General features: G+C 41.5%; 1 protein-coding gene across 1 annotated transcript in view; it reads right to left on the reverse strand.

Annotated features, from left to right (window-relative positions):
• Positions 1-11768: 11768 nt before the first annotated feature.
• The window catches only part of PDHB (pyruvate dehydrogenase E1 subunit beta), a 73448-nt gene continuing 58462 nt past the window's right edge, over positions 11769-26754 (reverse strand). Inside the window, exons 7-10 of the mRNA XM_086939061.1 lie at positions 24685-24795; positions 24310-24401; positions 15392-15533; positions 11769-12499 (exon numbers count right to left, since the gene is read on the reverse strand). Of these exons, the coding sequence (XP_086795187.1) occupies positions 12354-12499; positions 15392-15533; positions 24310-24401; positions 24685-24795 (491 nt within the window). The 3' untranslated portion in view covers positions 11769-12353. The remainder of the gene's footprint in view (positions 12500-15391; positions 15534-24309; positions 24402-24684; positions 24796-26754) is intronic.

Genomic DNA, 26754 nt, shown 5'->3' on the forward strand with positions numbered 1-26754 from the left:
TTAAATACAAGTTAAATATTTAGAAGTAATTAAACCAAAAGCTTCTGGGGAGGTGGGTGGGTGCATATGAATCTACCGCACTACACGCTACGAATAGCTGCTTACTGGGTAAGTAACACATTCCATTTGTAGAATGTGTTGGCCGTAGATATAGATGCTTAGCATTGACTAAAAAGCAGTTTTCCCCTTGCTGTGGTTAGTGAATGGTTGAATCACTTGTTTGAAGCATATTTTTATTACAGCTTGACCCACTCTTGCTTGATTAGTAAGAACATGAACACAATAGTGCATAATGAATGTATGTGGGTTAATACATACAGCTGCTTTACAAATTTCTTCTACTGGAATAGTTCCACAAAAAAAGCCATAGTGGCTCCTTGTTTTCTTCTGGAATGAGCCTGTGGTGTTACTGTAAGTACCCTTTTAGCTTCGCTGCTAAAAGGCATACATCGAGAGGGCGGGCATATGACGCTTCTACCCCTGAGAGGCCACCACAACAGGAGCTTCCCTAGAGGTAGAGGCAGAGCGAGAGAACGCAGGGGATCCAGAACAGGGATGGACATATAGCATTCTCTCAGGAGAGGTCGACCAGGGGATACCTGCGGCAGACTTTCACACACGATCTGGCACGGGGAGGTACCTTTCCGAGCTATAGAAGTATAATGAAGACAGAAGTGCGGAGGGGGAGACTGTAACCAGGGGGACCCACTGCCCCAGCGAAGGAGGTCCGGTGCATCCCTTTTTGGGGACTTACCCCGTGACCCCCCCCTCTTTTCTCCGCAGCAGCCTGAATGGAGACAGTCCGGCGAACCGTGGTGTATTCCTGACGAGGAAGAGGAGTACGTCCCCTTTAACTGGTCCGGGCTGGGAGAGTGGGCGGAACAAGACGTACCGTCAAAAGCCAATGACCACAAGGATCAGGGGTGCTTGTACACAAGATGCGATTGGAGGCGAGAAGGAGAGAAGGCGTTTGGAGGATTGCAGGAGGAGGACAGGACGGCTGGAGGAGTCGAGGGATCAGCGGAATAGACGAAAACCGAAGGAACAACTACGGGAGTCGGGAAGCAGAGTGAAGAACCGTCGGTGGTACGGGAGCCAGGAGGCCAACGACATCACGAGCCGCCCCGCCGCACGCCAGGAGGAGGTGTGTGGCTCCGCGAGGTACGAGACCATATAGCGGGTTGGGTGGGACGTAAGGGCGAGTCTGTAACTTGACCGCTTCCCTTGGTTGTTTCCCGGTGTTCCCTTCCCTTCACTGTACTCCCCGTCCCCCGAGCACCTGACGAATGGTGTCTCCCTCATTCCTTCCCCTTTACACTGTATAGTAGTGCACTCGGACGCATTCTTCTCCTCACCTTTCCCCCCCCCGCCTCGAACGTGACCCTGCATCACGGAGCAGATCGGTGCGAGACCCAGGAGGAGTCCCACCAGAATACAGCAGGCAGAAGGCGTTTCCCGAAGGAGAAGGCAGACAGATAGAAGCCGTTCACCTAGGAGGGTGTCCGATCGTAAAACCTGCACTGACTTTCTGTTGACTAAAATAAATCAACCTGCAACCAAGACAGGTCTCCTGCCCATTCCTCCTGCACCCGTTACAGAGACCTCGTTAACTGTTTGGCTTGTTTGGGAGGGGGGGGGGAATAAGGATCACGCAACATTCTCCTTCCGGGTAACGAGAGGGGACGTGGAAACATTGGACAGTTGAAAGGGACCACGGAATGGGCCCTGGGATATACTGCCAATAGCTACGGCCAGCATATATTTGTATCACAATGCATAATGTCACAGATGGATATTAAATGCCAATAAAGTTTGTTTTAAAAAAGTGACCTTTTAGCTTTTTGATAGCAAGTCTGAATACATCTGACTATCCATCTAGAAATTCCTGCTTTGGATATTGGTGCCCCTTGATGTGGTTTACTAAAAGCAACAAACATTTGTTGTGTTTTTCTAAACGATGTATTCCTATCAATATATAACTTAATGGCCCTTCTAACATCCAATGTATGAAGAGGCCTTTCTACTACTGTGTCTGGGTTTGGAAAAAACTTATAACTATAGTTTGGCTTGTGTGAAAAGCTGACATCCTTTATAGGCAACAATTTAGGTTTAGTTCTTAAAACTACTTTATTTGAATAAACCTTGAAGAATGGTTCTTGCAAAGTAAGTGCTTGCAATTCACTTACTCTTCTGAGAGATGTGATTGCTACTAGAAAAACTGTAGTTGGCATGAATGAAGTTGTTAAAATGGTGGTCTCATAAGCCTCTTAAGTCCAAAATTAAAGTTCCAAGTTTGGGCCGGTGGAATGGACAGTGGTTTAACAACTCTTTTTAGCCCTTCCAATAATGCTTTAATAACTGGTATTTTGAAAATAGACCTATGTTGTCTATTTTGCATGCAGGCTGCTAGTGCTGCTAAGTATAGTCTAATAGATGTGTAAGCAAGCCTGTTTGCTATAAATGGAAAAAAATTATATTGTACAGTAGATGATAAAGGTTCTATTTGTTTATCTTTACAAAAAATGACAAAACTTCTCCATTTAGCTGCATAACAAGCTCTAGTAGTTGGTATACGAGCCAGTTTAAGTATGTCCATACATTCTTGTGGTAGTTTTAAATATTCAAATTCTAAGGCCTCAAGACCCAAATCACTGTTTGGGATTGGGGTGTATAATGTTCGTAGATCTTGAGAACACAGGTGTGGCCAGAGAGGTAGTTTCTTGTATGGCACTAGAGATAGCTGCAGTAACCATAGCTGCCGTGCCCATTTTGGGGCTATTAGGATTAGTGTCAGACAGGTTTGCATTAACTTCTGACCTACATATGGACTGAGTGGGAGAGGAGGAAAAAGGTAAGTAAATATTTCTGACCAATTCATCCATAGGACATTGCCCTTGGATAGTGGTTGAGGGAACCTGGATACAAAGTTTTGGCATTGAGGTGAGTGGCAAACAGGTCTATTTCCAGTATCTCCCACTTTTTGAAGTAAGAGTGAAGTAGTGTCTGATCGATTTCCCACTTGTGCATTTGTTGATGTGTTCTGCTGAGCATAGCTGCACAGTTGTTGTCAATCCCAGGTAGGTATTCTGCTCGAGGTGGATGTTCTGATAAATTGCCAGTACCAAATTCTCTCTGATAGCAGAGAGAGCTGTGAGGAAAGTGTCCCCTCTATTTTTGAATACAACACATTGCAGTCATATTATTTGTTCGTATGAGTACTATTTTGTTGTACAAGTGAACCTGACACACTTAGAGGGCTAGATGAGTAGCTGGGAGCTCAAGATAGTTTATATGCAGATGTGTTTGAGCTACTCTCCATAGACCACGAACTGTAAGATATTTCATATGTGCCTCCGATCCCCAAAGGGTTGCATCTGTAGTCCTGGAGATTTGTGGAATTTGGGCTTTGACGGGCCAGCCTTGCAACAAGTTGTTGCTGTTCCACTACTGCAGAAAGCAATAAGTTGCTGGCCCTACCAACACTAGATCTTGTAGACCCCCATTTGCTTGAAACCATTGAGGTTGAAGGTGACGCAGATGTAGACGAGAATGTGGTATTATACCATGGCTAGGCATGAGGCCATCATCCCTAATAGTCTCATCACATTTTTTTACTGTGTTGTAAACTTGTGGCTGAAATTGGGGTGGTGTTTGAAAGAACTTTGTTACTCTTTCTGCACTGGGCTATGCTTTGGCTATGATTGAGTTGAGGGTTGCCCCTATAGAAGGGTGACTTTGTTTTGGTTGCAAATGGGACTTCTGTGTGTTTAGTCTAAACCCTAGTTTGTGTAGAAGGTTTATTACCCGTTGAGTATGTTAAAGACACTGATAGTTTGTTGAACATTTGATAAGCCAGTCATCTAGATATGAGAAAACATGTATTCCTTCACTACTTAGATGAGCTGCCACTACTGCAAGACACTTTATGAAAACTCTTGGAGCTGTTGTGACTCTGAAAAGGAGCACTTTGAATTGATAATGTTGTCCATTTCGCTTAAGCGTAGGTAACGTCTGTGTGCTGGGTGAATCGGGATATGAAAATATGCATCCTTGAGGTCTAAAACGGTCATGAAAATCTCCTTGCTGTAACAATGGTATTACTTCTTGTAGTGTAACCATGTGGAAGTGTTCTAATGAAAGGTACCTGTTTAGCATCCTTTGGTCTAAAATAGGTCTTAATGTTTTGTCCTTTTTGGAAATGAGAAAATAAACGGGGTATTCTCCTTGTCACTGAGGATGTAATGTACTCCTTCTATTGCCCCTTTTTGATGGAGAGAAAGAACCTCTTCCTGTAATAGTGTTAATGTTCTTTTGGGATTTTTGTTGTGAATTGGGTGGAATTGTGGGGGGTTTGTTGGAGTTTCAAACAATACCTGTGTTCTATTATTGATAACACCTATTGATCTGTGAGTATTATCGATGTGCATCGAAGCTTCCATCTTAAGACGGTTAGCTATTGGCATCACCGTTTTAAGGTGGCAGCTTTGATGCACATAGATTTTATGCCGCCACGTAATACAGCTACGTCAGCACGACATCTTTTTGTGCCATAAATAGATGCCGGAAAATGAAATGCGGTTCAGCCTTATCCCCTCACAAGACTGAAAACAGACTGATTACGGGTAAGATGTCTGACCTGGAAATCAACATAGTTTTTGCTTTCCTAGACTGATTTTCGATAACATGCTAGTTGAATTACAATTTCGCCTACATCATGGCTCATGTTTTTCCCTTTGTGGACTAATATACTGCATGAGCCTTATAAACAATATGGAGAGATTATCTCGCTCTCGTTTTTGCTGTGGGTTAATTCTAGTTTGATAACTGCTTTACCCTGTATCCAGCATTTTCCTATAAGAAATTTAGCATATCGTTATGCTAATAGTCATATATATTTTGAAAGACTTATTTCTTCCTTTTTTTTTGATGCAGAGCTGACTATTGATTGCTCTGATATCCGGTGATACTCATGTACCCGGTTTTGAAATGATGGCTATTAAGATTTGATTTCTTTACATCTTTGGTGAGTTCTTTTATATTCTCCCTAGATACACATACGGCCAGGACTTTTACCCTGTTTCTCCATACAATTTAAACGTATTCTTTTTTCATTTATTAGGTTACGTTCGATTGAGTTTCGTGCCATTTGAGGGGATACATTTTATTACATGTTTATTTCGTTTTTTTATCACAAGCAATTCATACGGCCTCGAGTGGACTCACCATAGACACTTTACAGATTTCATTATTAGTAAATGGGAGACAGTTTCCTGTAATCTATTGACAGGTGCCCAGTGCACATATTACAACTCAATTATCGTATTCTGTTATTCCAGATTTACCAGTTCTCGTTGGTCTAAAAAAAGTTCTCTAAAGACAACAGTTTGGCTAAGGTTTACCTTCTGGATGTCTTACTTATGACCTTTGAAATCCTAACTGAATTGACACTTTAGGTAAGATGAAGCGACTCTTTATGATCCTTACTGTTATTTCTAATGAGCACCCTTTCTGCGTATGCTATTTTTGTCCTTAGATCAGAAAATAAGGCATCTATAGCTGACATTTTGAACAACCCCATTTTCTAATCTAATGAACGATTGTTGGATGAATATACATGTCCTAAATTTTTAAGGTAGACTTCATACTGTCAAACAAGATTTTAAGCATGAGTATAGCTTTTAATTAATTCAAACAATTAGATTCCCTTCCCTGTCAGTATTAGGCATAAATGAGTGAACATTAAGTAATATTGATTTAGCCGCATTTGACTTAGTGTTTTTTCTCTTGTTTTAGCAAACGAATTAATGGAATTTGTCCTGAAGGTGATGAAAATTGGCTTTCACCGAAACGCCGTATCAACACTTTGCTTGAACCAGCCAGTTCCTTATGAGCCTGCTGGTTTTTGTATAAACATTCTCATGAAACAGTTATTGTGTTATTTATGTACTACATGATTTGTACTAATGAAATAATAGATGTGATGTGTTTAGTGCAATTATTATGCGATAACATTGTTTTACTATGCGCAGAATTTTAATCAATTGTAAATAACGGTTTTGTTATTGTGGACTGATACAACTGAATTGTACATTTTTCATATGATTTGTTTTATTGACTAGTCGTATATGTAATAAACGATATAAAGACATTGTCTTTTTTAACATAACAAATGCTTTATCCGTATTTTTTGATGATATTTGAAAAGACTTGCCTTATGTTCACCCATTGATGCATTTTACTTGTAGTTTCCCAGGGCTGCATTGTTTACAGACACAGAGGACATATGAGTATATTATCTTCTGACCAGGGCACATATATAACAATTATCTTTGCTAAACATTACAGGTGTATTTCATGCATCTTTGTTTAACTCTTTCTACTACCCCCTTTTTGATGGAGCGAAAGAGCCTCTTCTTGTAATAGTGTTAGATGTTCTTTTGGCATTTTTTGTGAATTGGGTGGAATTGTGGCGGTTGTTTGAGTTCAAAACAATACCTGTGTTCTATTATTGATAACACCCATTGACCTGTGGTAATTTCTTGCCAATGTTGATTTTTATTTTTTAAATGTTGTAATCTCCCCCCTACAGGTGTTCTATGTGTTGGGGGGGAAGCGTAGGTTGTCACTGTTTTGGAGGGGTAGGGGTTCTGGCCGTGTTTGCACAACCTTTACCTGTTCCTCTGTAATTTGTTTTATAGAAGGTTCCCCATCTCAATTGATTTTGATAGGAACCTTGTTTGTTGGCATTATTCGAGTTAGAGGAGAAATTTCCTCTGTTTATACCTCTGTATTGACTCCTTTGAAAGGAACCCTGGTACCGATATGTTTTGATGTAGTGAAATAATAGGAATACATTATAAAGACACACACGCACAAGTTTAAAAATTCCAAACCCCAATACAAACATTTCAGGTAAGGGATAGTTTTAAATCTATGTAAGTAGTGAAGTGGCCTAGGCTTATGCATGGACATGCTGTAAAAGTTAACCGCGGGTTCTGCAGAAATAAGTCACAGTGCACATTAGTTTTAGGAAACACATAAAAGTTACATGGTCAATTTAGCTGCGCTGAAACACATAAATAGATATTTTTTTGCAGACAAACTTGACAGGACATCAACAATTAGTACAGACATCACAGAAAAGGCCACCACATTTCTATTGGTTACACAACAAGAGGCAGACAGTAGAAACTGTTTTGCACTGTCATTGAGCACAGGGTGTTTACAATGATTGATTTTGCCATAGAACAAGGCTATTGAGTATGTGTTAAAGTCAGATAGGGTGGGTTGGGCCCATTGATGTCAAACAAGAGATAATCACTCGCTATACAGAAAACCAAAAATGTTTTTCTATGTTATCTCACCTTTGTTCTGAGAACTAACCCACAAGAGGGGGCTTCTGCTAAACATAGGCACCTACATTCTTAGAAATATTTACTTGTTAGGTAATTTCTCATCTGCCAAGCTTGATATCTGTGTCACGGAGGAATTTGAAGCCCATCTTTTCGTGTGGCTTTTTCAGGATATATACTACTGCGTGTAATCCAGAACTTTGAAATTCAGACCTTGGTCTCTGAAACTGGCTGATTTCCCCAATTGATTGATTAAAACCATATTATTGTATATAATGGTTCTGTTTTCCTTGCTTTAGATGTTTGTGTCTTTAAGCTTTTCTAGCATTTCATTTACTTGTGGTCCAAATAAATGTTGGCCTGCAAATGGAAGATTTTGCTGTATTTCTGGTTTAAACCCTATACTCGTAGCCATGCAGGTCTTCTAATCAGTATGCTAGTGTCAATTTCTCTTGAACTGGTGTCTGCAGAATCTAAAGCACATTGTATAGTGGCATTGGATATTGATTTGCCTTCTTCCACTAACTGTGTTGCACGTTGTTAATATTGAGAAGGAAGATGTTGCAGTTATTCCTGCATTTCATCTCATGTAGCCGGATTATATCAGAACATTAGCCCCACAGAATTAGTAATATGTATATGGTTGACAGCTTGTGCTGCTACACTTACCAGCAGCATCATATTTTCTACAGTCCTTATCTGTAGGAGGCGAGTCTCTTGTATCTTGAGAATTAGCTCCTTTCCAGGCTGTATTACCAGTGAATCTGGTGTACCCTGTCCCTGAATATACTGAGGGTCGAGCAGACATGCCTTATACTTTTTCTCAAAATGAGGTGTGATTTCCCTAGATTCATCAGGTTGTCTAAATATTTCCTGTGTATATGCTAATATACTTTTTAGCATAGTTAGAGGTTGCATTACTGTGTGATATATTAAGGGTTTCCACCAGAAAATCTTCTTCCTGTGTAACCGAATGTAGATTGACTTTGATATGTAGCAGCCCTAGTAATGATATCATGATAAGTTGATTTATCATCTGGTAGGGAGGGCTTGGATGGATAAATTCTTGGATCCGTATTCTCCAATGGATTAGCATCATAAATATTCCATGGATTAGGGAATGCATTAAGATCACCCGGTGGAACCATAAAATAAGGGATATTATCCACCTGATTTTGGTTAGTGATCAGTGGAGAAGTATGGCTCACTGGTTAGAGGAGGCAGACCCTGAAGCAGAGTTCAGACCTGGACCAGGGTTCAATTCCCGAAGCGGCAGGGTCTTGAGCCCAAATGTCCACTGACTCGATAATTCTCGCTTCGGAGCCTACTCAAATCACGGGCTCACACTCAGCAACTCTGGGCATTAGCTTGCTTAATCTCCACTGCGCCCCCCCCCCCCGCGGCGGGATGCCTGGCTTTCACTTTGGGGATGCCCAGTACGGGTTATCTCACATGGAAAAAAACCAGGACGGGTTCCCAAAGCAAGTGCCGAGATTCCTCACGGTGATTCGAGCGCTATATAAGAAGACATAACATCTGGTAAAGGGATTGGCTGCTCCGAAGGAACATGTTGTGGAGAGTGCAGTTGTTCTGTTGTTGAAGGTCTGAGTGGAGAAGTTGGAATAGTAGATGACGGTATAGGAAGAGAGGGATGTGTAGGTAGAGAAGGACTGCTTGTGTGTAGTTTCAGACACCAAAGCTTTTGCGTTGGAAGTATGTCTCAGTTCCAAGATGGTTTTCAGCTCTAAGACATTTGTTGTATCCGAGGAATGCTTCTTTGTTTGTTTGAGACTTGTTTAAATGTCGGTGGCGAAACAAATGTTAATGCTTTAAATTTTGATGTTTGTTGAAGGCTTTGCAGGCATAGTGTTTGTTTGTGAGCCTGGCTTTGCAGACCTCCCAGGGCCGAAGGCAGTGGAGCTCCAAAAGCCGCTGAAGTTGGTTTGGTAGGGTTTTGGGTGAGTTTTGTAGAGGTACTCACATGCTCTTGTGTAGAGTCAGGCTCGGAGTCCAAACTGCCCCTACATCTAGCCAGCAGTATCTGTACATTTGTTGGCGCCATCTGTGCTTCCGATTCTTTTGGTTCTTGACTGGGATCTGGCGACTGATCCCCGAAGATATCTGGAGCATCTTCTGTGTGTCACTGCATGATTTTGTGTGCCCAACGACGCTCGTTTCACTGCTGAAGTGTCTTTTTCAATCTGAACGCTAAATACGCCTCAAATGATGTTCCTTTGTGTTCAAGGAACAAACAGATTACATACTTTATGTAGGTTCTGTCTGAAATATTTAGCGTGGCAGTTGGGCAGAGACTGAAGGGTGTACTTTCTATCCCTCATGAATGTAGTCTTGTAGAATGGAGTCGAAGAAGTTGAGTAACGGTGGACTCGGGAGGGCACCATGATTGTCAAGGTATCACTAGTTTCTGTTTCCTGGATCTCAGATTTATCGGCTCAGAGAGAATACGAAAGCCTAAAAAAGGCTTCAGAGTAGACTGAAGCTTCTGTCCCGGAGTTGCAATAACGATGCCCGAACCAGATTGTGGAATAAAACAATCTAACAATGGAGCCGAAGAACATGTGCAATACACACTGGAAGAGGGGTCACTCGAAGACTTTTTCATAGAAAAACTTGTAATTTTCCAAGCCCAACTCTAAATGGCAGGATAATACTAAACATATGTATCTACGGCCAACACATGCTACGAATACTAAGGGCCAGATTTCCTACTACTTCATGCAACGCAGCAAGGCACCTACACGACTTTTGGCAATCGTGCGTTACGAGGCCACAACAGGTAACAAGATGGGCACGATCCTTGATGAATGGATGACACAAGAATCTACTGATCTGTAACATGTCATGAGGCACAGTAAAAGCCCTTAAATGAATAAATACATACACTGTGATAACCAGGCACTTTTTGGCAATCATAATCTGATAATTTTTTAAGGAGTGTTTGCGTGGTAGGAGTGTGGATTAAAGAGTGAACTTAACAAAAAACCATGGGGAACCGGAAGGTCCTTATGAAATCTCGATAACCCGGAAGGGCAGTGATGGCAACCAGCTGAAACATGTTGACCAATGGATGCATGACACATTGCTCCTCCACAGAAGTCCCATCTAGTTTTTAACCTGTCCCATGGTGAACAAGGAATACATTATTTGAAATACAAAGGGGATACCCAGAGCATTTTATTCATTCCCTGGTACCAATATCATGATTGTTCACAACATCAAAATGCTCACCCCAAAAGTGGGGCGGAGACCGGCTGATATTTTTCACTATACCATGGGAGGACTCACTGATGAAACATGCCACATAGAAATACGTAGATTAGAGTGTATTAAAAAAACACAGGAGTAGACCTCACATCAGTGGGATAAAAAAGGACATTATAGTAGGCCACTTTCCTTTTGGTGTATTGCTGAAAGAAAGATCACGTGTCGGGGGAAAGAGCGGATATCCAAATTCGGATTAGAACACTCCTTGTGTAAGGTCATAAAAAAGATACTTGGTCTCTTTGTCCTTAACTGCCTTAGGATTCCACAAGGGCACATAAATGACATCCAGACCCTGTAGAGTTATAGCTGACAGTGATGCCCCGAAAATATATATATATATATATATATATATATATATATATATATATATGCGCAATTCACAGTCCTGTTCCGCTGCCTCAAACCAGGACCAAGATCCAATCTGCCACAACGGATACCACAGGTACAGACCACTCCACAGCGCAAGGGTGAAATTCAAAAAGGTTTATTCACACGGATTCGCCAGCGGATATATATATATATATATATATATATATATATATATATATATATATATATATATATCTAGCGGCAACAGTGCCCCGCTCTGTTTTGCTGAATTTTATTTTTAACCAGTCTGCATCCTGGAACGAGGGAAAACCACTCAGCCTCAGAATGACAATCCTGGTGCATCAATTTACGTGAGAAGGAAGGCAGATGCACTATTAATCCTGCACTCCTAAAACAATTGAGACTTCCCTCGACTACAATCAGCAGAGGAGAGAGAAGCCTAGCATTTCTACTAAGTCACTAGGGCATCTCAAAACTGGCACATTACATGGTTCTTGCTTTACCATATGTGCTCGGCTCTCCCAGAATCTGACATTTCTTTTTCCTCTCAAAAGGTTCATACCTCTGTAATGCCAGTAGGGCGGTAGGAAACAAAATTGTGTGCTTGGCTAACATGTGAAACAATGTGCCCCTGCTTTACTGAGATTTACCAGCGATCCACTGAGCTTAAATTTAAAGAGTCAAAACTACTTTGTGATAACCAGTGGCACTCTATAGAGCATGTTAACCCGCAGTTCCACAATATGTCATGATGAAGATGGCCTTCATGTCTACAAGCAAAGTATACCTGAGTGAAACAGCTCTGGTTCCATTTGATTTTTATTTAATATACCTTTATAGTGATTCTACAAAATAAAGGATCATTAAAATATGAATTTACACTAGTTACAATAAAGCAGAACTGGAAAAAGTACAGGTATAATAGCTCATGATTCTGGGAAATCAGAACACATCCAATCGAACCATGCGCTTTTGATAAGGTTTATTCCCACTTGGAAACACAGCCCAGCTTGGCGACATTAGCGGCAACATGGACTACAAGAGTTACTTTCTTAAGACACAGTACAAGAAAGATCTGAGCAGTCCACACATGGTAGAACGTTTCCAGATGGCACTACATAAATAATTTGTTTGTAACATGATCCATACTGTCTTGTGGAAGGGGAGACTGAAGAAGCTGCACATAAATGTACACATAAGTACAGCTGACGAGATTGTTAGTATTGTGTTTTTAAAGTCAGCAAAGTACTGCCTTGTTCCCATACAACACAGTTCAATGATAAAAACAAGGGAACCCTGCTCAGTACATTCCACATCAGTATTGTTTTAAAAAGCAAGATGCCAATGGGCATGTGAGAGACAGTACCCTGTGTAACAGCAGACCAACTAAACATGTAAGGTTTTCTTCACAGCAAATATAATATCTTTCACTTGTGGTATACAGTTGTCTTCCAGAATCTTGGCATATGGCATAGGAACATCAGCACCTGTAACACGCACAACAGGAGCATCCAAGTAGTTGAACGCTGGTCCTGGAAAGTATAGAAACAAGTAAGGTGCATTAAAAAACACAAATCAAGTAACAGGTATTCTCCCATGAATAGGGAAGTAGGCAAGAATAAGAGGGACTGGGTGAAACTATAAAGCAGAGAAATGCTCAAAGAATGATTAAAAAGGTAGTGAGGGACAGATCAAACTCCCAAGTAGCACAATTTAAGATCCATACCTGCATACCCCTTCATCCTTCAGGAAAACTGCTTAAACAGAAGGAGGCACTCAAATGCAGATTCAAAGGCAAGATTAATAAAATTATGGATTGCCTCACACTTTGGTAAGGCCTCAAACCCTCCTTGAACACTGTGGTAACATCACCATAGAGCAGGTAAGCAAGTAGGATGGGGTTAGAAGAAGGATAGAAATGCCCAGAATATGGAATTCTCAACCACTGGCCAAATGTCACTAAGCATGTAAATAAATGTCGTAAAACCACAAGCTTAAGAACTATCCACTACAATCGGAACACTTAAAATATAAGAAGCTCTGCATGGATACCAAAATGTCATATCAGCTATAATTAGCAGGTCTCCTGGGGACCAGGTCTTTATGATACTTGAGAGCTACAAGTTCTTGTTTGAATTATGCAGTTTAATATTGGGATTTGAGTAGGTTCAACCAGATAACAGTTCTAGAAGCATAGGGCAAAAAGCAATTCACAGATCACACAAACATGGCGAGGGTCACAATAATATTGGTTTGCTGGTAAAACTTTGTTCAACTTTCTTCCAATTATGAAATACGAAATTAATAACATAAAAGCATTCTTTTATACCTGCCTCTGATCCATTTGCACTTTGAATCAACTGCCTGGTTACCCTAGTTCTACACTAAAACAATAATTACACAATGTGTTTCTGCCAGACTATACAGTATACCTAATGCTGGTCATCAAAAATCTTTTGTGGAAAAATGCATGTACAACAATTATATACTAACATTAACATTAGTGGTGCACAGAGGTAATGGAGATGCAAACACTCACTGCATTAGGCTCCCTACTAGCTGATGTATATCAGTACTGAATGGCTGCACTTTAATGCTCTGGAAATCTCGCCCTTGGCTTGTGGTGGCAATCTCCGGGGAAGTCATGCAAAACATGTTTTAGTTGAACGCTTTACTCCAGTTACTTCTAAGTGCTGCCATGGTTTACAGTGATGCCCAACTTTAAGTGCGTCCATTGTTCAGAAAGCTGAATCCCACATCCAATGCTCAACTTTTGAAGCACTGTGGTTCCACGGAATTCCTTTATACAGGTGCCCTGAATACATCTTGCAAAACAAAATTAAAGGGCCAGAGGAGATTTAAAGAACTCCAGGAGCTGACTCCAATACTTGTAGCTGAACACAAAAAAAAACCCTGGGTCTGGATAGAGAAATTAAACAATGAAAGAGTTGGTGAGCCAACCTGATGTGGGGTATTCCCTTTAAATGAGTAATTCCCTCACCCACCAAAGGTGGAATGGTTCTTCATAGGGAGCCTCCTTGCACTGTGATACCTAGTCAATGTGCGGGCTACAAACCCCTCACTAGAGGGAGGAGCTCAGGGATGTTTTCAGCAGTACGATAAATACCTTTATAATGAGCACGTAGTGGTAAGGGTACCAGACTGTGAGTGAAAGGGTGTGCGGATTAAAACTGGCTCCAAGGTATGCAACACAGTTTATTCATGCGTCCCACAGTCAGGGTTAAAACAAGCAAAACCAGCCAGGTATGTTTATACTGCTGTTCTCTGAACTGGCGTCTTGTGCTGCTGCATCAGGTAGCTGCTCTGGGGAGACTGTTCCCTGAACCTCACGCCAAGGCCAGAGTTGAGCCACCTTCCCCGTCGCTAGTGCGAAACCGCAAGTGGATTCTTTGTCTGGACTTTTATTTGGACCACTGGTTTTATATTATAAGTCCAAAGAAGTGGCACACCAACTCTTTCTTGGTTTCATTTCTCTATCCAGCCCCAGGTGTGTGTTTGTATTCGGTTGAATATATCTTGACCTGTTTAAATTAATTATATAACTTGACTGTAAGCAACAGATACACCCCAGCCCCACTCTTCATTTAAACAGAGTGTCTCTTGGGTGCATCTGTTGCGAACAGTCAAATTGTATAATTAATTTTGAACCATTAGGATAATAGCTGCAGGATACCTGCACAAAGGAATACAAATGAAGCACTATACGTTTTTCTTATTACTTACCCAGGTTCCGTTTGGTGGGCATAAGGGTTAGTTGGGTGATTTTACTTATTCCTGCAAAGCTGGAGGACCAACCGAAGGAAGAGCAAAGATTTGAATAAATCAAAAGGCTGGCATTAAAAGTTAGTCACTTGTTTGACATCTCACCTTCCCCATTCAACCTAGGATTCATGCAAGATGTACTTCTGTGAAATAAACTTCCACAGCAGTTATGAGCAAAGGGAAAACATTATCTAGTCTAGCAGATGTTCTAAAGGAAGGTCTGGATGCCATCTAACAGGAGTAATATATTATAAATACTTACAAAGATCCCCAAGTGGCAATACTAGAAGAGGATTTTCAAACTAGGGAATAGGGACTACTGTTTCAATAGCAGGACCTGGAAAATATCTCCCTGGGAAAGGAACACATAGCTTTCAGGGGAAGACATCAAAGAACCTTAGCCTGTCCGAAGAAGAGCACATGTTCAGAAAAACACTAGTTCTTGCTATCACCCGCCCTTGGTTTCACTGGCAAATACACTTAGTCTGCCTAGCATAGCACCCGGTTCATCAATCAGCCTTCTGTAACTGGGACAGTGAAGGGAAGCACATCCGCTACAGTCGGGGGCCACACATGAAAGAAAGTAGCAGGTACTGAAATTGACATAGTATCAGCACTAGCATTTACATTATTTGACTTACCTTCCATAATTCTAGCACAAATTTCAGATCCTACACCAAACTGTGGCCAGCCCCCTTCCACCGTCACTAGATGATTGGTCTTCACCACACTGGCTTCTATGGTGTCTGTATCCATGGGTCTAATCGTTCGCAGGTTTATTACCTTGAAAATAATATATGTGTTGAGAAACTTTGTTTAATGCAAGAGACCTTAAGAGTTTCTCTAATAAAAACTTAATAAATAAATCTGTATTAGTTTCTCCTTAGTTAGGATTATCATTTTTAATTGTTCTGGACCAGATGTATGTACGTGCTCTGTTCAGTCCTGTGAGCCTTATGTTCCCTTCTCGTGTTGCTTTGACAGAAATAAATAGTCATATCAACAGTGCAGGTCTACCAACATTAGGTTCACAAAATGACAGCGAAAACAAGAAGCAGTTAGTTGTCAACAGCATCCTTAAGTGCGGTTCATATTTTCATATCCAAACCACGTAAAATAAAGTTGCCACAGACAGGAATTGGGAAATAACTATGCTCAGTACAGTACACAACACATTTAGTTTCATTTTAAATTCTTCATTTCAGTCAACAACCATCAAAGTAGCAAGTCAATACTTCATACAACAACTGGGCAACAAATAAAATCAATAGATAAAAAAAATGTAAAAGCCCACATGGGGCCGATACAGCAGTTTACATAAAATAGCTTGTAAAACATGCAGGAAGTATTAAATAGGCGCTATTATACAAAAAAAAGAGGACCAACATATATATTATCATGATAGTACTAGAATATTTTCTTGACCGGTCAAAACATTTCTCATCAAGTAGACAAGCAAGCCATGCATATTAAGTATATTTGCATAGTGGATACAATATCACAGAAAGATATGTATAATTGACCTCAAAGAAGTTCAAGTATAATTTAAATCGGACTATTTCATGGTCATATTCGCCATCATAAAAGCGAGGGTGGTAAGGGCAATACACCTAATGGGCCATATGTTGTTGAGAGATTTGGCAAGTGAAAAAACTAATTGTGTAGTGTCTGCCTTGCAAATTCTCAGAGCTACGTCTAAACTGCTGAACTCCCAAAGATCAACAGAGGGGAGTTATCCAGCATTTATGCTGTTTGTAATAGAACGGGCAGCAAAAACAGTTGATGATAGTCTGGTTAATCTTTTCTACTCACTCGGTTAAGTTTGACCCCCCCCCACATTGCCCTTTCATTAGGCTGTAAATAAGGCAAAGGGGAGAGCACCCAACCTAAAGTAGAGAGTTTTGGTGAACGGTGGATCTATCTCATCCCTATATAGCTCAAATGCAGGAAAGGGTTTAACCTCAAGAAAACATGAAGGTCAGACATCCCAAATCTTGCTAGTTAATCAATTTCCTCTCCTCATGCTCCCAGTGAATGGACTTCAGCTTAGCTGCAGAGGAGGATGGAATGGCAGTTGGGTCCAGCCAATACTCGGCCAGACCCAGTGAGTACAACGCTGCATCACATATTTCAGCCAAGATAACACCACCCTTATGCCCATCCATAATACTTCTCAGTTCTTCACTGTAGTAGGCCAGCTTGGGGGTAGACCATGCACATAGCCAGTACAGCAGTGGGTCGAGGTGCACCAAAGGATAAATGGACTGCAAGCCTAGGTCTAGTTTAAAAGATCAGAGAATTATTCTGTGGGAGTTTAAAAGCCACACTCAAGGATGTATTTTCTGCCACCCTCAATGGTTCTATACTACTGTGGTCCCACAGACGGCTGGAGAGCTAAGCAGTAGCTGCCGAAGCGCAAGAGTGGGAAAGAGGGATGAAAATAGGTCTTTCTTGTTTACAAACCTTTAAATAAATACCACCCTTTGATTCAGCAAAAGTTGCTTTTTGTGACTTGGCTAACCCATCTGTCGGAACTAAATAGATGAATTACTAGATAATCAAAGTCAGTTACTTTTCTCCAATTTCACCCCCTCTGAATCCCCTAAGGGGATGGACTGGCATGTAGTTCGTTTAATTTGTATTGATAGCCAAGCCATGATTGGAACAAAATAATTTGAACCCAAGTAGGAGGGTCTCTTGGCATATTGTGGGTTTTTGATACCAAACGAACAAAGCAGGAATTTTAGTACCCCCTAGAAACGGGAAATCATTGTCACAGTCCATACAGGTAAATCAACAACTATTAATAATAAACATTGGCATAGCCAATTCTCGCCTTGATATTGACTTTGAGTTTGTTTTTAAGCTGTGTTGTACAGAGGTCTGCAGTATGCTGAAAAGTTATAATAAAGAAGTGTGAGAAGCATTTGTGTTACCTTAAATATGACCAAGAAAGGTTTATGTACTACAGATTTCCCATATTAAAAAAGTATTAATATTAAGTAATGACAGTTTTTTTGTCCTTCAAATGCTGGCAACATGCATCTGCCTGCCCCAATGGTTGCGTTTTATGGTTTTTATTGTTAAAGGGGGGGGGGGCATAAATAACAAGAGACTGAAGGTTAGCTAGTTAGTTAGTGAGAGTGAGTTAGTGAGAAAGAGTGGGACTTAGTGAGTTTGTCAGTGAGAGTTAGTAAGTGAGAGTGTTAGTGAGAGTGAGTGAGTGAGTTAGTGATTGAGAGTGAGAGAGTCTCCACGCACCTTGATCAGTGCTTTAAATGGGCTGGTTCTGTCCCGGATGTCAGTGTTTTCAAGAGGGCCAGTCCTACATTGTGTATTACACTGTAGCATTTATATAGTGCTTAAAACCCTGTGCTGCACGCCTCCTGGAGCTTCATGCGCCCCTCCAGGAACCCTGAATTTAGTGCTTTAAACTGGCTGGTATTGTCCCCGATGTCAGTGTTTTGAAGAGGACCGGTCCTACCTGGTGTACCCTGTGCTGCACGCCCATTTTCAAACAGGTACACGCTGCACCTTAGGGGAGTGTGCTCTGCAGAGTGCTGAGTGCAGCATTTGTTGTGATCCTCCGTGGGAAGTGTTTTGGTGTCATGCTAGAGAAATGCTCTTGTCTTGGAATGCAGCGCCTAGAAGGGCGATGGACAAGAACATAGGAGAGAGGCGCTCAAATTATCACTGCCATTTTCTGTGTTCATAATTTACTCTGCAGGCCCGGAGTTACGTTTCAAGATTTCTATTTGTTAAAGGGAAGGACAAGAGGCTGGGTGGTCTGTGTTAGCTGCACTCCTCTCACAAGTAACCCGCTTCGGGAGGTGACGTCTGCCCTGGGGGAACCTTCCACCCATCAGACTCCCTTCTGGACCCACGTCGCTGCTACCGCCAGTTATTATCATCTGCTGGTTGTGTGGACCCCATACATCTTCTGTCTGAGCAGCAGCTCCTAAGGATCTGTGTATAGAACAGCCTGTCCTTCACACAACGCTTCACGATTGTAAGGATCACACAGTGCCTCTTCACAAGGCGGATGAAGGCCGAGTTGGCTCTGCCAGCATTCAAACTCCCGAGCTGCGGCGCAAACGGTCTGGGTGCAGGAACACCCTGAAGCGACAGAAGGCGTGCAGAACAGGGTTTCAAGCGCTAAATAAATGCTACAGTGTAGTTCACAATGTAAAGGCCAGAGGCACTCATTAACAATAATACAATATAACTGCAGGGAAGCCTCAGAGGGAATATTTTAATATGAGTGCACTGAAGCGCCCCCTTGGACGGGAATACAAAGTTATACATATAGCACCACTGTTTAGCGTGTCCGAACATCATGCTTGTTAACAGAGGGATCGGCTGAGGGGAAAGAGGAATGGAGGAGGGGTGCTATGTCTGGTTTTTGTCACAGTGGAGGCGAAAGTAACCGGATACTGGAATGCAGCCTGCTGTGCAGCTGGCACACTATGCAGCCCTAAGTACTGCGCCTGCTCCCGAGACCCATAGACGGGAACATTTAGAGATAAAGCGGGAGATACCCGAGCCTTTGGCCATTTGCGTGCTCTCTTTTGTGACAGCCTTACGCAAATGGCCAATCAAATGAGTGGCCGAAGAAAAAAAAAAAAAACATGAGGAAATGATGTGTTAGATGGAAGTTCTTACTAGAAGCCTTGCTGAGCAGTGCATGCGCTGGCTCAGGCGAGACCTAAAAAGGATGGACAGTGTTGGGGCAAGCACAACACAGCCCTGCCTCACTTAGTTACCTTAAGCTGTCTGTGTTCCCCTCATTGGGACCCCAATGGATTTGAGCTAAATTATCGCTATGAAGTAGGATTAGAATAATCGCGAAGGGGTCCTGGATTCCCACGGTCCCCGAGGACACCCCAAAATTTTCCTCTAGGGACCATATCAAATGCCGCTCATAAATCAACAAAAGCGAAAGAGGCTACTCTTGTTGATCTATCTCCTTCCTCTGGATTAGTTGGAACCTAAAAACCTGGTAAAGTGCACTCATTTTGGGACAGAATCCTGCTTGGAACTGTGACAGGAACTCATTATCATTGAGCCATGCTAAAATACGGTCAAGGATTAAATTGCAGAATATTTTTGGGCTGAAATCTATAAGGGTTATGGACGATCTTTCACTGGGTCGGAATTGGGACCCTTCTTATGGAAAGGAATCAACTCTGCTCCATTCCAAGAAGCTGGAATTTCAGCACCCACAATGATGGCATTAACAACTTGATAAAGATATGGAACCCATTTGATGGGGTCTGAAATAAACAAATCCAACAGTATCCTGTATACCCCGGTTGCCTGGCCAGCCTTCTGTGAACCAATGTCTAATTTAGTTTCCGATATGGTATGATTAGGACTGCCTGACATGTTACAAATGACATGGGTCTCAACTTGGCTGGATCCACTAACTGGGGCGGAATAGAAAATGTAGGCTCATTATAGAGGGAGTGAAAATGGACTACCCACTCATGAGGGAGGATATTAGACTCGGGCTTCATTCTGGTAGTCTTAGCACCACAGGATATAATATGCTAAAAGTCTGTCTGATTCCCGGAACGAGCCGCAATTAAAATATCATTCCAAGTGGCAGTCCCCTAGGCTATTTTTCGCATTTTTTGGGGTGGTTTTATAAAGTGTTCTAGCTTGCTTGATGGTTCGGGGGGATACCCTTAAGAGTTTTAATTAAATGACTCTTGGCTATCCTGCACTCCTTGTTAAAACAGGTAAACACATACATTTGAGGTTTCCTTGACAAATGTGCGTTTACAGGTTTACATTTCTATTTCATTAAGCAGGAGGAGCATCTCAGTGCCTTTCTGTGGTCAGTGTTTCAGAACTTCTGTTCCGTAGGAAAGCATGCAATTTGATTACTACACACAGATTATAGCTTGATGAAATTAACTGGCAAGTTAGTAAATCTGAAAAGAATCAGGAAATGGCAGGGGGAGCCAAACAAATGGGGAAAACATGATGGTACGTGACACTGCCATTTATATTGGTTATTAATTTCAAATGGAATAAAGGGTACTAGAAAGAGCAAGGTTCTCTGCAACACCTGGTAAAAAAACACTACGGATTGCGACTGACCACATAATTATGGTAACTCAATGGCATTGCATTAAATATTTTTTCTTTGGGATCGATCATGGAGTAGGAACCTCAACATCACTGCATGTACAGTTTCATATAGAACTAGAAATACATTTAATGGCCAACTTGCTTTTTGGTTACTGGAACACAAGTTTCTGTGTCGCAGCCTCTCCTCCGTTAAGATTATATTTAAGCTTTTATTTGACTTCTGTAAGAGTTTAATGATCTTCTCGATTTTGTTAAACCCTAGATTTGTGAAAAAAGGCCACATTTGCAGAATTAAGGTGTTATGGTGTTTTAATCTATATCAATCCCTTTGTATTGCTTTTTATATCCTCATAGGCAAGGAAAAAAGAAAGTGATAAGCTTGGATTACTTACCAGTAATCTTTATTACGCAGTCGTATTTTTCCAACAAATGTGTAGGAGTGGAGGGCATTAAAGTCATTTTAAATAGCTTTTTACTGAGCAAGATTTTCTTTCTCTTCTCTTACGTATCCTTTGAAGGAGTTTAGGAAAGGGGGGGGGAAAAAAAAAAAAAAAAAAAAAAAAAAAATAAAGAAAAACAAAAACTGCCCTGTATTCGGATGTGGTATATTCCATAGGTTAGGACTTGGACAAGGCGAGTAATATCTGGTGTTGTAAAGATCCCAGAAGGTAATCCAAGCATAATTGAGCCTGGTACTGCCAAGAGAGGAGATGGGTGTCATAAGCACACAGTGTGGAAAAGTATGTTATGTCAAAATCAGTGTTTATAGTGCACCATTCTTTAATGACTAATCAAACCCATGACTACAGACAAACTAGCAATCAGGTGTATTTTTCCTCTCTTAATGGGAGGCACACCATGCTCTTCCGAATGGTTGGGCAAAAGCTAAAAAAAAAAAAAATCCTTAACCAAGGCACATGGCAGTCTGTCTGGAATGAAGTCTTATACATTGTTTCATCTTGGTGTGGAGTGTGGAGATACCAGCAATGTACAGGTTTTCCATGCGCTTCGGTTGCCCGAAGGAGTTAAATCGGACAGCAAATTTCAGACGAAAATGTAGTAGAAACATTATTTGGGTCTTGTCTTTGTCGTTTAGTGGCAGATTCAGATGCTTGAACCGTAGTGAAACTTATTAAAAGCATTTTAAATTCTCCATACCCTGACAGATCCTTTGTGAACAGCAGACTGCCTCCCCACCAAGCCCTGATGGGCAAGATGGAAGGCCCACAAAGAAAAATGCTTGTGCTCAAAATGTCTAGGATATTCCCTTCCTCAACCCTCAAGCAGGATGTCACCAAGAAAGACCAGAGTCACCTGTGCTCCTCTGAATGCTGAGGCAGCAGACAAGGATACATGCACAATAGAGATTTAGGACCACATATGCATGTAAATTGCTCCTTCTAACATTCTTTGAAGCACTTTCTGCGTTTTACCTCTACGTTTTTTCGAAAAGTCTGTGACCATATGGAGACAAGACAGAAACAAGCATTGGCAAAGTGGATAGGTTTAGCAGATGGAAAATCTATTGGCATTGTCAATGTTTTTTTTATATACACGACCTGCTGTGCAACGTGGCGTGAGCCGGCTGCGCGGAAAAAAAAAAACACCCACGAGTGGTGTGCGCGTGCCACTGCGAGCCATTTGGCTTCAATTATCGCGGCTGTGTCTGGACACGATAAATGAAGACCTATGGGCTTTGGTGCTCGTAACAGATACCAATAGGCCATGGGCGGTGCAATGAGCCCGCCTTTGGCCTATTGTGTGCTCTGTTAAAAAAAACATGCGCACATGCCCAATAGCGGAACCCAAAAGGAAAAGCACATGCACGAGTGTGTGCGATTCCAGGGTCAGTTTCTAAACCCCCTACAAAACAGCTCACCTGCGCGAGCACTGCTGCATCACCAGGTGCGAGCCCTCAAAAAGTCTTCTCAAAGGCACCAAAAACCTGCTCGGGGAGGGGGGAGGGGGTCCCCAACTATTTCCGTCCAATGGTAGGTACAAAGGGAAGAACTTTGATCCCCAGAAGGCCTGGTGTTTCAACTGTAGGAAGTTGGAAAACTTAACTGGAGATGCTACTTGTCCTAGCAAGAAGCCCCCTAGTGAGTCCTACTACAATTAGCACTAGTGTAGCTAGTCTCCAGGTGGGATCAACAGTGTGCCCAGAGCAAATCGGGGATCACACTGAAGCAGTTCTAGTCACGGAGCTTCAAATGGAGTTTGCCACTTAAGCTGTGTGGCCACCCAACTTAAAGAAGTATTTGCAATATCACTGGATAAATGGGACTAGAGTAGAGGCCCAGAGGAATACAGGTGCTAGTGGGGCTGTTAGAGATACACTGGTTTCCCCAGAGCAATACTGGATTGGAAAGTCTTATCCCGTCACCAACGCTAGCAGTGTTACTACTAACCATACCATGGCAATTGTGCCATTAGAGTGTGTGTGTGTGTGTGTGTGTGTGTGTGTGTGTGGGGGGTGGGGGGTGAGAAGAGAGAGAGGAGAGGGCTGGGTTGTTACTGGCCTGAAACAGGTAGTGGTCTCTCCTTAACTTCCGACTGCCTGTCTGCTTGGAAACAACCTGGAGACATCAGCATGGGCAGAGGTAGAATTAAAAACCCATACAGCAACGCTGGACATCCCTAAGATTGTGTGTCAAAACAAAAGAGCAGAGCCAAAAGTAGGGTGAAAAAGAAGCGTTGGAGCCTGACAAAATGGCCCAACCTTCCAAGTGAAAAGGTAAAGAGTCTGGGAAACCAACATCTCAACAGCAGAAGACTCCGGACCCAAAATGTGCTACAGTCCACAGGTGTTATTTTAACTTTTTATGTCATAGGTGTATTGTATACATTATATGCTATGCTTTTTAAGAAAGTTCAGTACGCCAATCAGGAATTAGACAATTTCTAGATGTTTTGGGGGTCACAGCACAAACTGGCACTGAACAGCGGTACTCCAGTGTGCAGAGTCTAAAAACCAGCAATAAACATCATTTAAAAAAAAAAAAAAAGCAAAGAGAAAGAAAATCGGTGTGACCACGGAACTGTATAAGAGGATAAACATTACTACTGCCATTGATAATGGACAGGTACCAGTTATTTCAAAGAATATGCAAATAACTGGGAAGATACAAATAGTAACTTGGCTACAACCTGCATTGGTAAAGTCAATCTGTCTCACGTTGTTAATGTTGTGTTTCTGCTACTATTGCCTTCATTAATGCTAAGCGCTTTCAAAATGAGACAACCAACCATCTTAACTATTGTCAGGATCGCCACCATACTGCGAAATGAGGCAACACTGTGCTGTCTTGAAAGAAAACATTTCATTCTTTGAAGGAGACTACCATGTATGAAATCAGCTGCTGTGTTCAAATAACTTATGAAATATTTTCAAACTGACGGTCACATGTGTGCATAAGACTGGACTTTCATATATTTTGAAGTAAAAGGGAAAAGTTTAACATACCTCACACTCGACACCCTCTTTAGCTAGAAAAGTAGCCGCCTCCAAACAATGTCCAACAGATCTGGAGTGTGAGACCAATGTGATGTGGGTTCCTGTGAAAAGAAACCATCTCAGTAATGCTTTTCTGCTTTTTCTTGACAGCACAACTTTAAACATAATCTACAGTTAAGTTATTACCAATTAAAATATTACTTAGGACAAAATACAATAGGTAGGTCTAAACCAAAATGTAACTAATATAGGAACTCAATATTAACAAAACATCCTAAACAAAAAACATTTAAATGAAAAATTGAATACATGCCAATGCAAAGCAGAAACTAGCTAATAAAAAAAGTATTTCAGTTTACCCCCAGAGTTAAATGTATCACATACCTTGCCTTTCGACTTTAGCTTTACCAATAGGAACAACAAAGTCTTTCGACATAACCTCTTCAGAAACGTCAAAGGCGACACCATACATTAGTTCGTTTTCCAGCATCACAACTGCAAAAAATAAAAACAAGTGGTTAGACAAATGATGAAAAAATAAAGAATGAAAATATTTAACGTCAAATTTGTTAACAGTGAAGTTACAAGGAAGACAAATACAAAAACTTTGCATACATTGTAGCATAGAAAAAATATAAAAGCAGTCAGGCACACTCTGTAAAGCTAACTAATTTACAGAACAGATAGCTCGTTCTATAGTATGTGGTACAGGAATACCAAAGCTCACAGCAAACAGCTGAGATACTGTAATTTACAAGCAATGGAGATGTGCAATGGGTACGTATAGGTAAAAGGTGAAACAAGAGAACAAGTATTACAGGGGTGGGATCTTGAAATAACAGGCACTGCTAGAACAACAACCCTGTTTTTTTAAATTTTAACATAATTACTACAACTTAGAAAAGGGTGAAAGGCTTTCACCTCAAGGATGTAGGGCCAGTGGAGTCAAGAATAGCCACTGATCTCTTGAAGGAATCAAAGAGAGGTGTGGTAAAGTGGAGCCAACGCAGCAGCTGTATGCATTACAGCAAGAAGCTGGACACTGAATGAAACAGACTTCACAAGGCTAACACTTCCACTGAATTTCCAGTGCTAGCCTGCAGTCAAGAGATGGGGAGCTCCCTAAGCCCAACTGTATATAAAAGGGAGAGAAGGAGAGAGCATTGGATAGTAAGCAACAGTCTCCTCGGGTTCAGTAGACCAAACATTCCACAGTGCAAAGCCAAACCTCCTGAGGGGCTCAAGAAAAGCTTTTTGTGCTGCCCAAAGAGACTAGTAACCTTAAAACCAGGAGAAGAAAACAGTGAAATTGACACTGCAAGAAAAAGGGTAACTTGGAGATCCATTTTGATGAGGAACAGGAGCTCTTTCAGCTATCAGGCAATTCCAAACTATAGTTAAAATGTCAGAGAGGAGGATAAACTGTGGATTGGTCCGTTAATGTACTGTATTAAGTATATCCCAAAAGCTGCACTTTCGGGAACAAACAACATATTCAGGAAGTAGTTAATCCAAAAAACAAACAAATTAGGTGAGACCATCCTGAAAAAGCTGCGGATCAAAATGCAATCAACTGGACAGAGCCAAAGGATGACATAGCAATGTAACAGATTGCCAACTAAGCCTTCAGGAAGATGGTGCAGTGAACCCAGAAGACACATAGGATTGACACCTCTACACATTCCTTTAGAAGGACGCTAAACAAAAATAAATATAATAATCGGACATATGCTGAACAATCAGAAGGGCATAACCCATTCTGCACAGTCATTTCTTAACCAGCGAAGTCCTAGGGGATTGTTTTTAATAATGTACATGGTGTATTTTTTAATTTCTCCAGAAACTGAACAGCACTTGAAAAAAATAAGGAAGTGTGAAAATTTACAGTAAAATATTTGTCAAGACCTAATATACTTCACGATTTCAGGACACAAACAAGTGCAAAAGTCATTTGGTCCTCGGCCCTCTCCCAGGGAGCAGAATTATGGTCCTCCAGCAGAACAAAACGGCACCTTTCATGTCATGCGGAGTAAGCTTTCTTCCTCAAACTCCAGCTGTATGAGTGCAGTAGCCAGCCAAGTCCTGTGCTTTCATACAATATGTAAAGTGCAGGAGAAAATACTACAAGTATTGGAAAAGCCAATAGGCCGTCTCTATGCAAGAGCTATTGGCTTTGCCAATATATTTTAGCCACGTTGTATACAAGTGTGTCTGGTTTTCAGCATAGCTAAGAGTAGTGTTGTAGAGTGGAGTGGTATAGAGTCGTGTATTGGAGTTTCATAGAGAGAAGTCATGTAGCACACAGTGGAGCAGCGCACAGTAGGGTGGACTGGTGTAGACTGCCTTGGCGTAGAGTGCTGCAGAGTTTAGTGGTATAGAGTGCCGCTGCAATTAATTCAGCGGCATACAATACACCATCATAGAATACAGTAGTGTAGATTACAGTGGTGCAGA

The sequence above is a fragment of the Lissotriton vulgaris genome, chromosome 9, assembly GCF_964263255.1.
Source record: "Lissotriton vulgaris chromosome 9, aLisVul1.2, whole genome shotgun sequence".
In the NCBI taxonomy this organism is placed as follows: Eukaryota; Metazoa; Chordata; class Amphibia; order Caudata; family Salamandridae; genus Lissotriton; species Lissotriton vulgaris.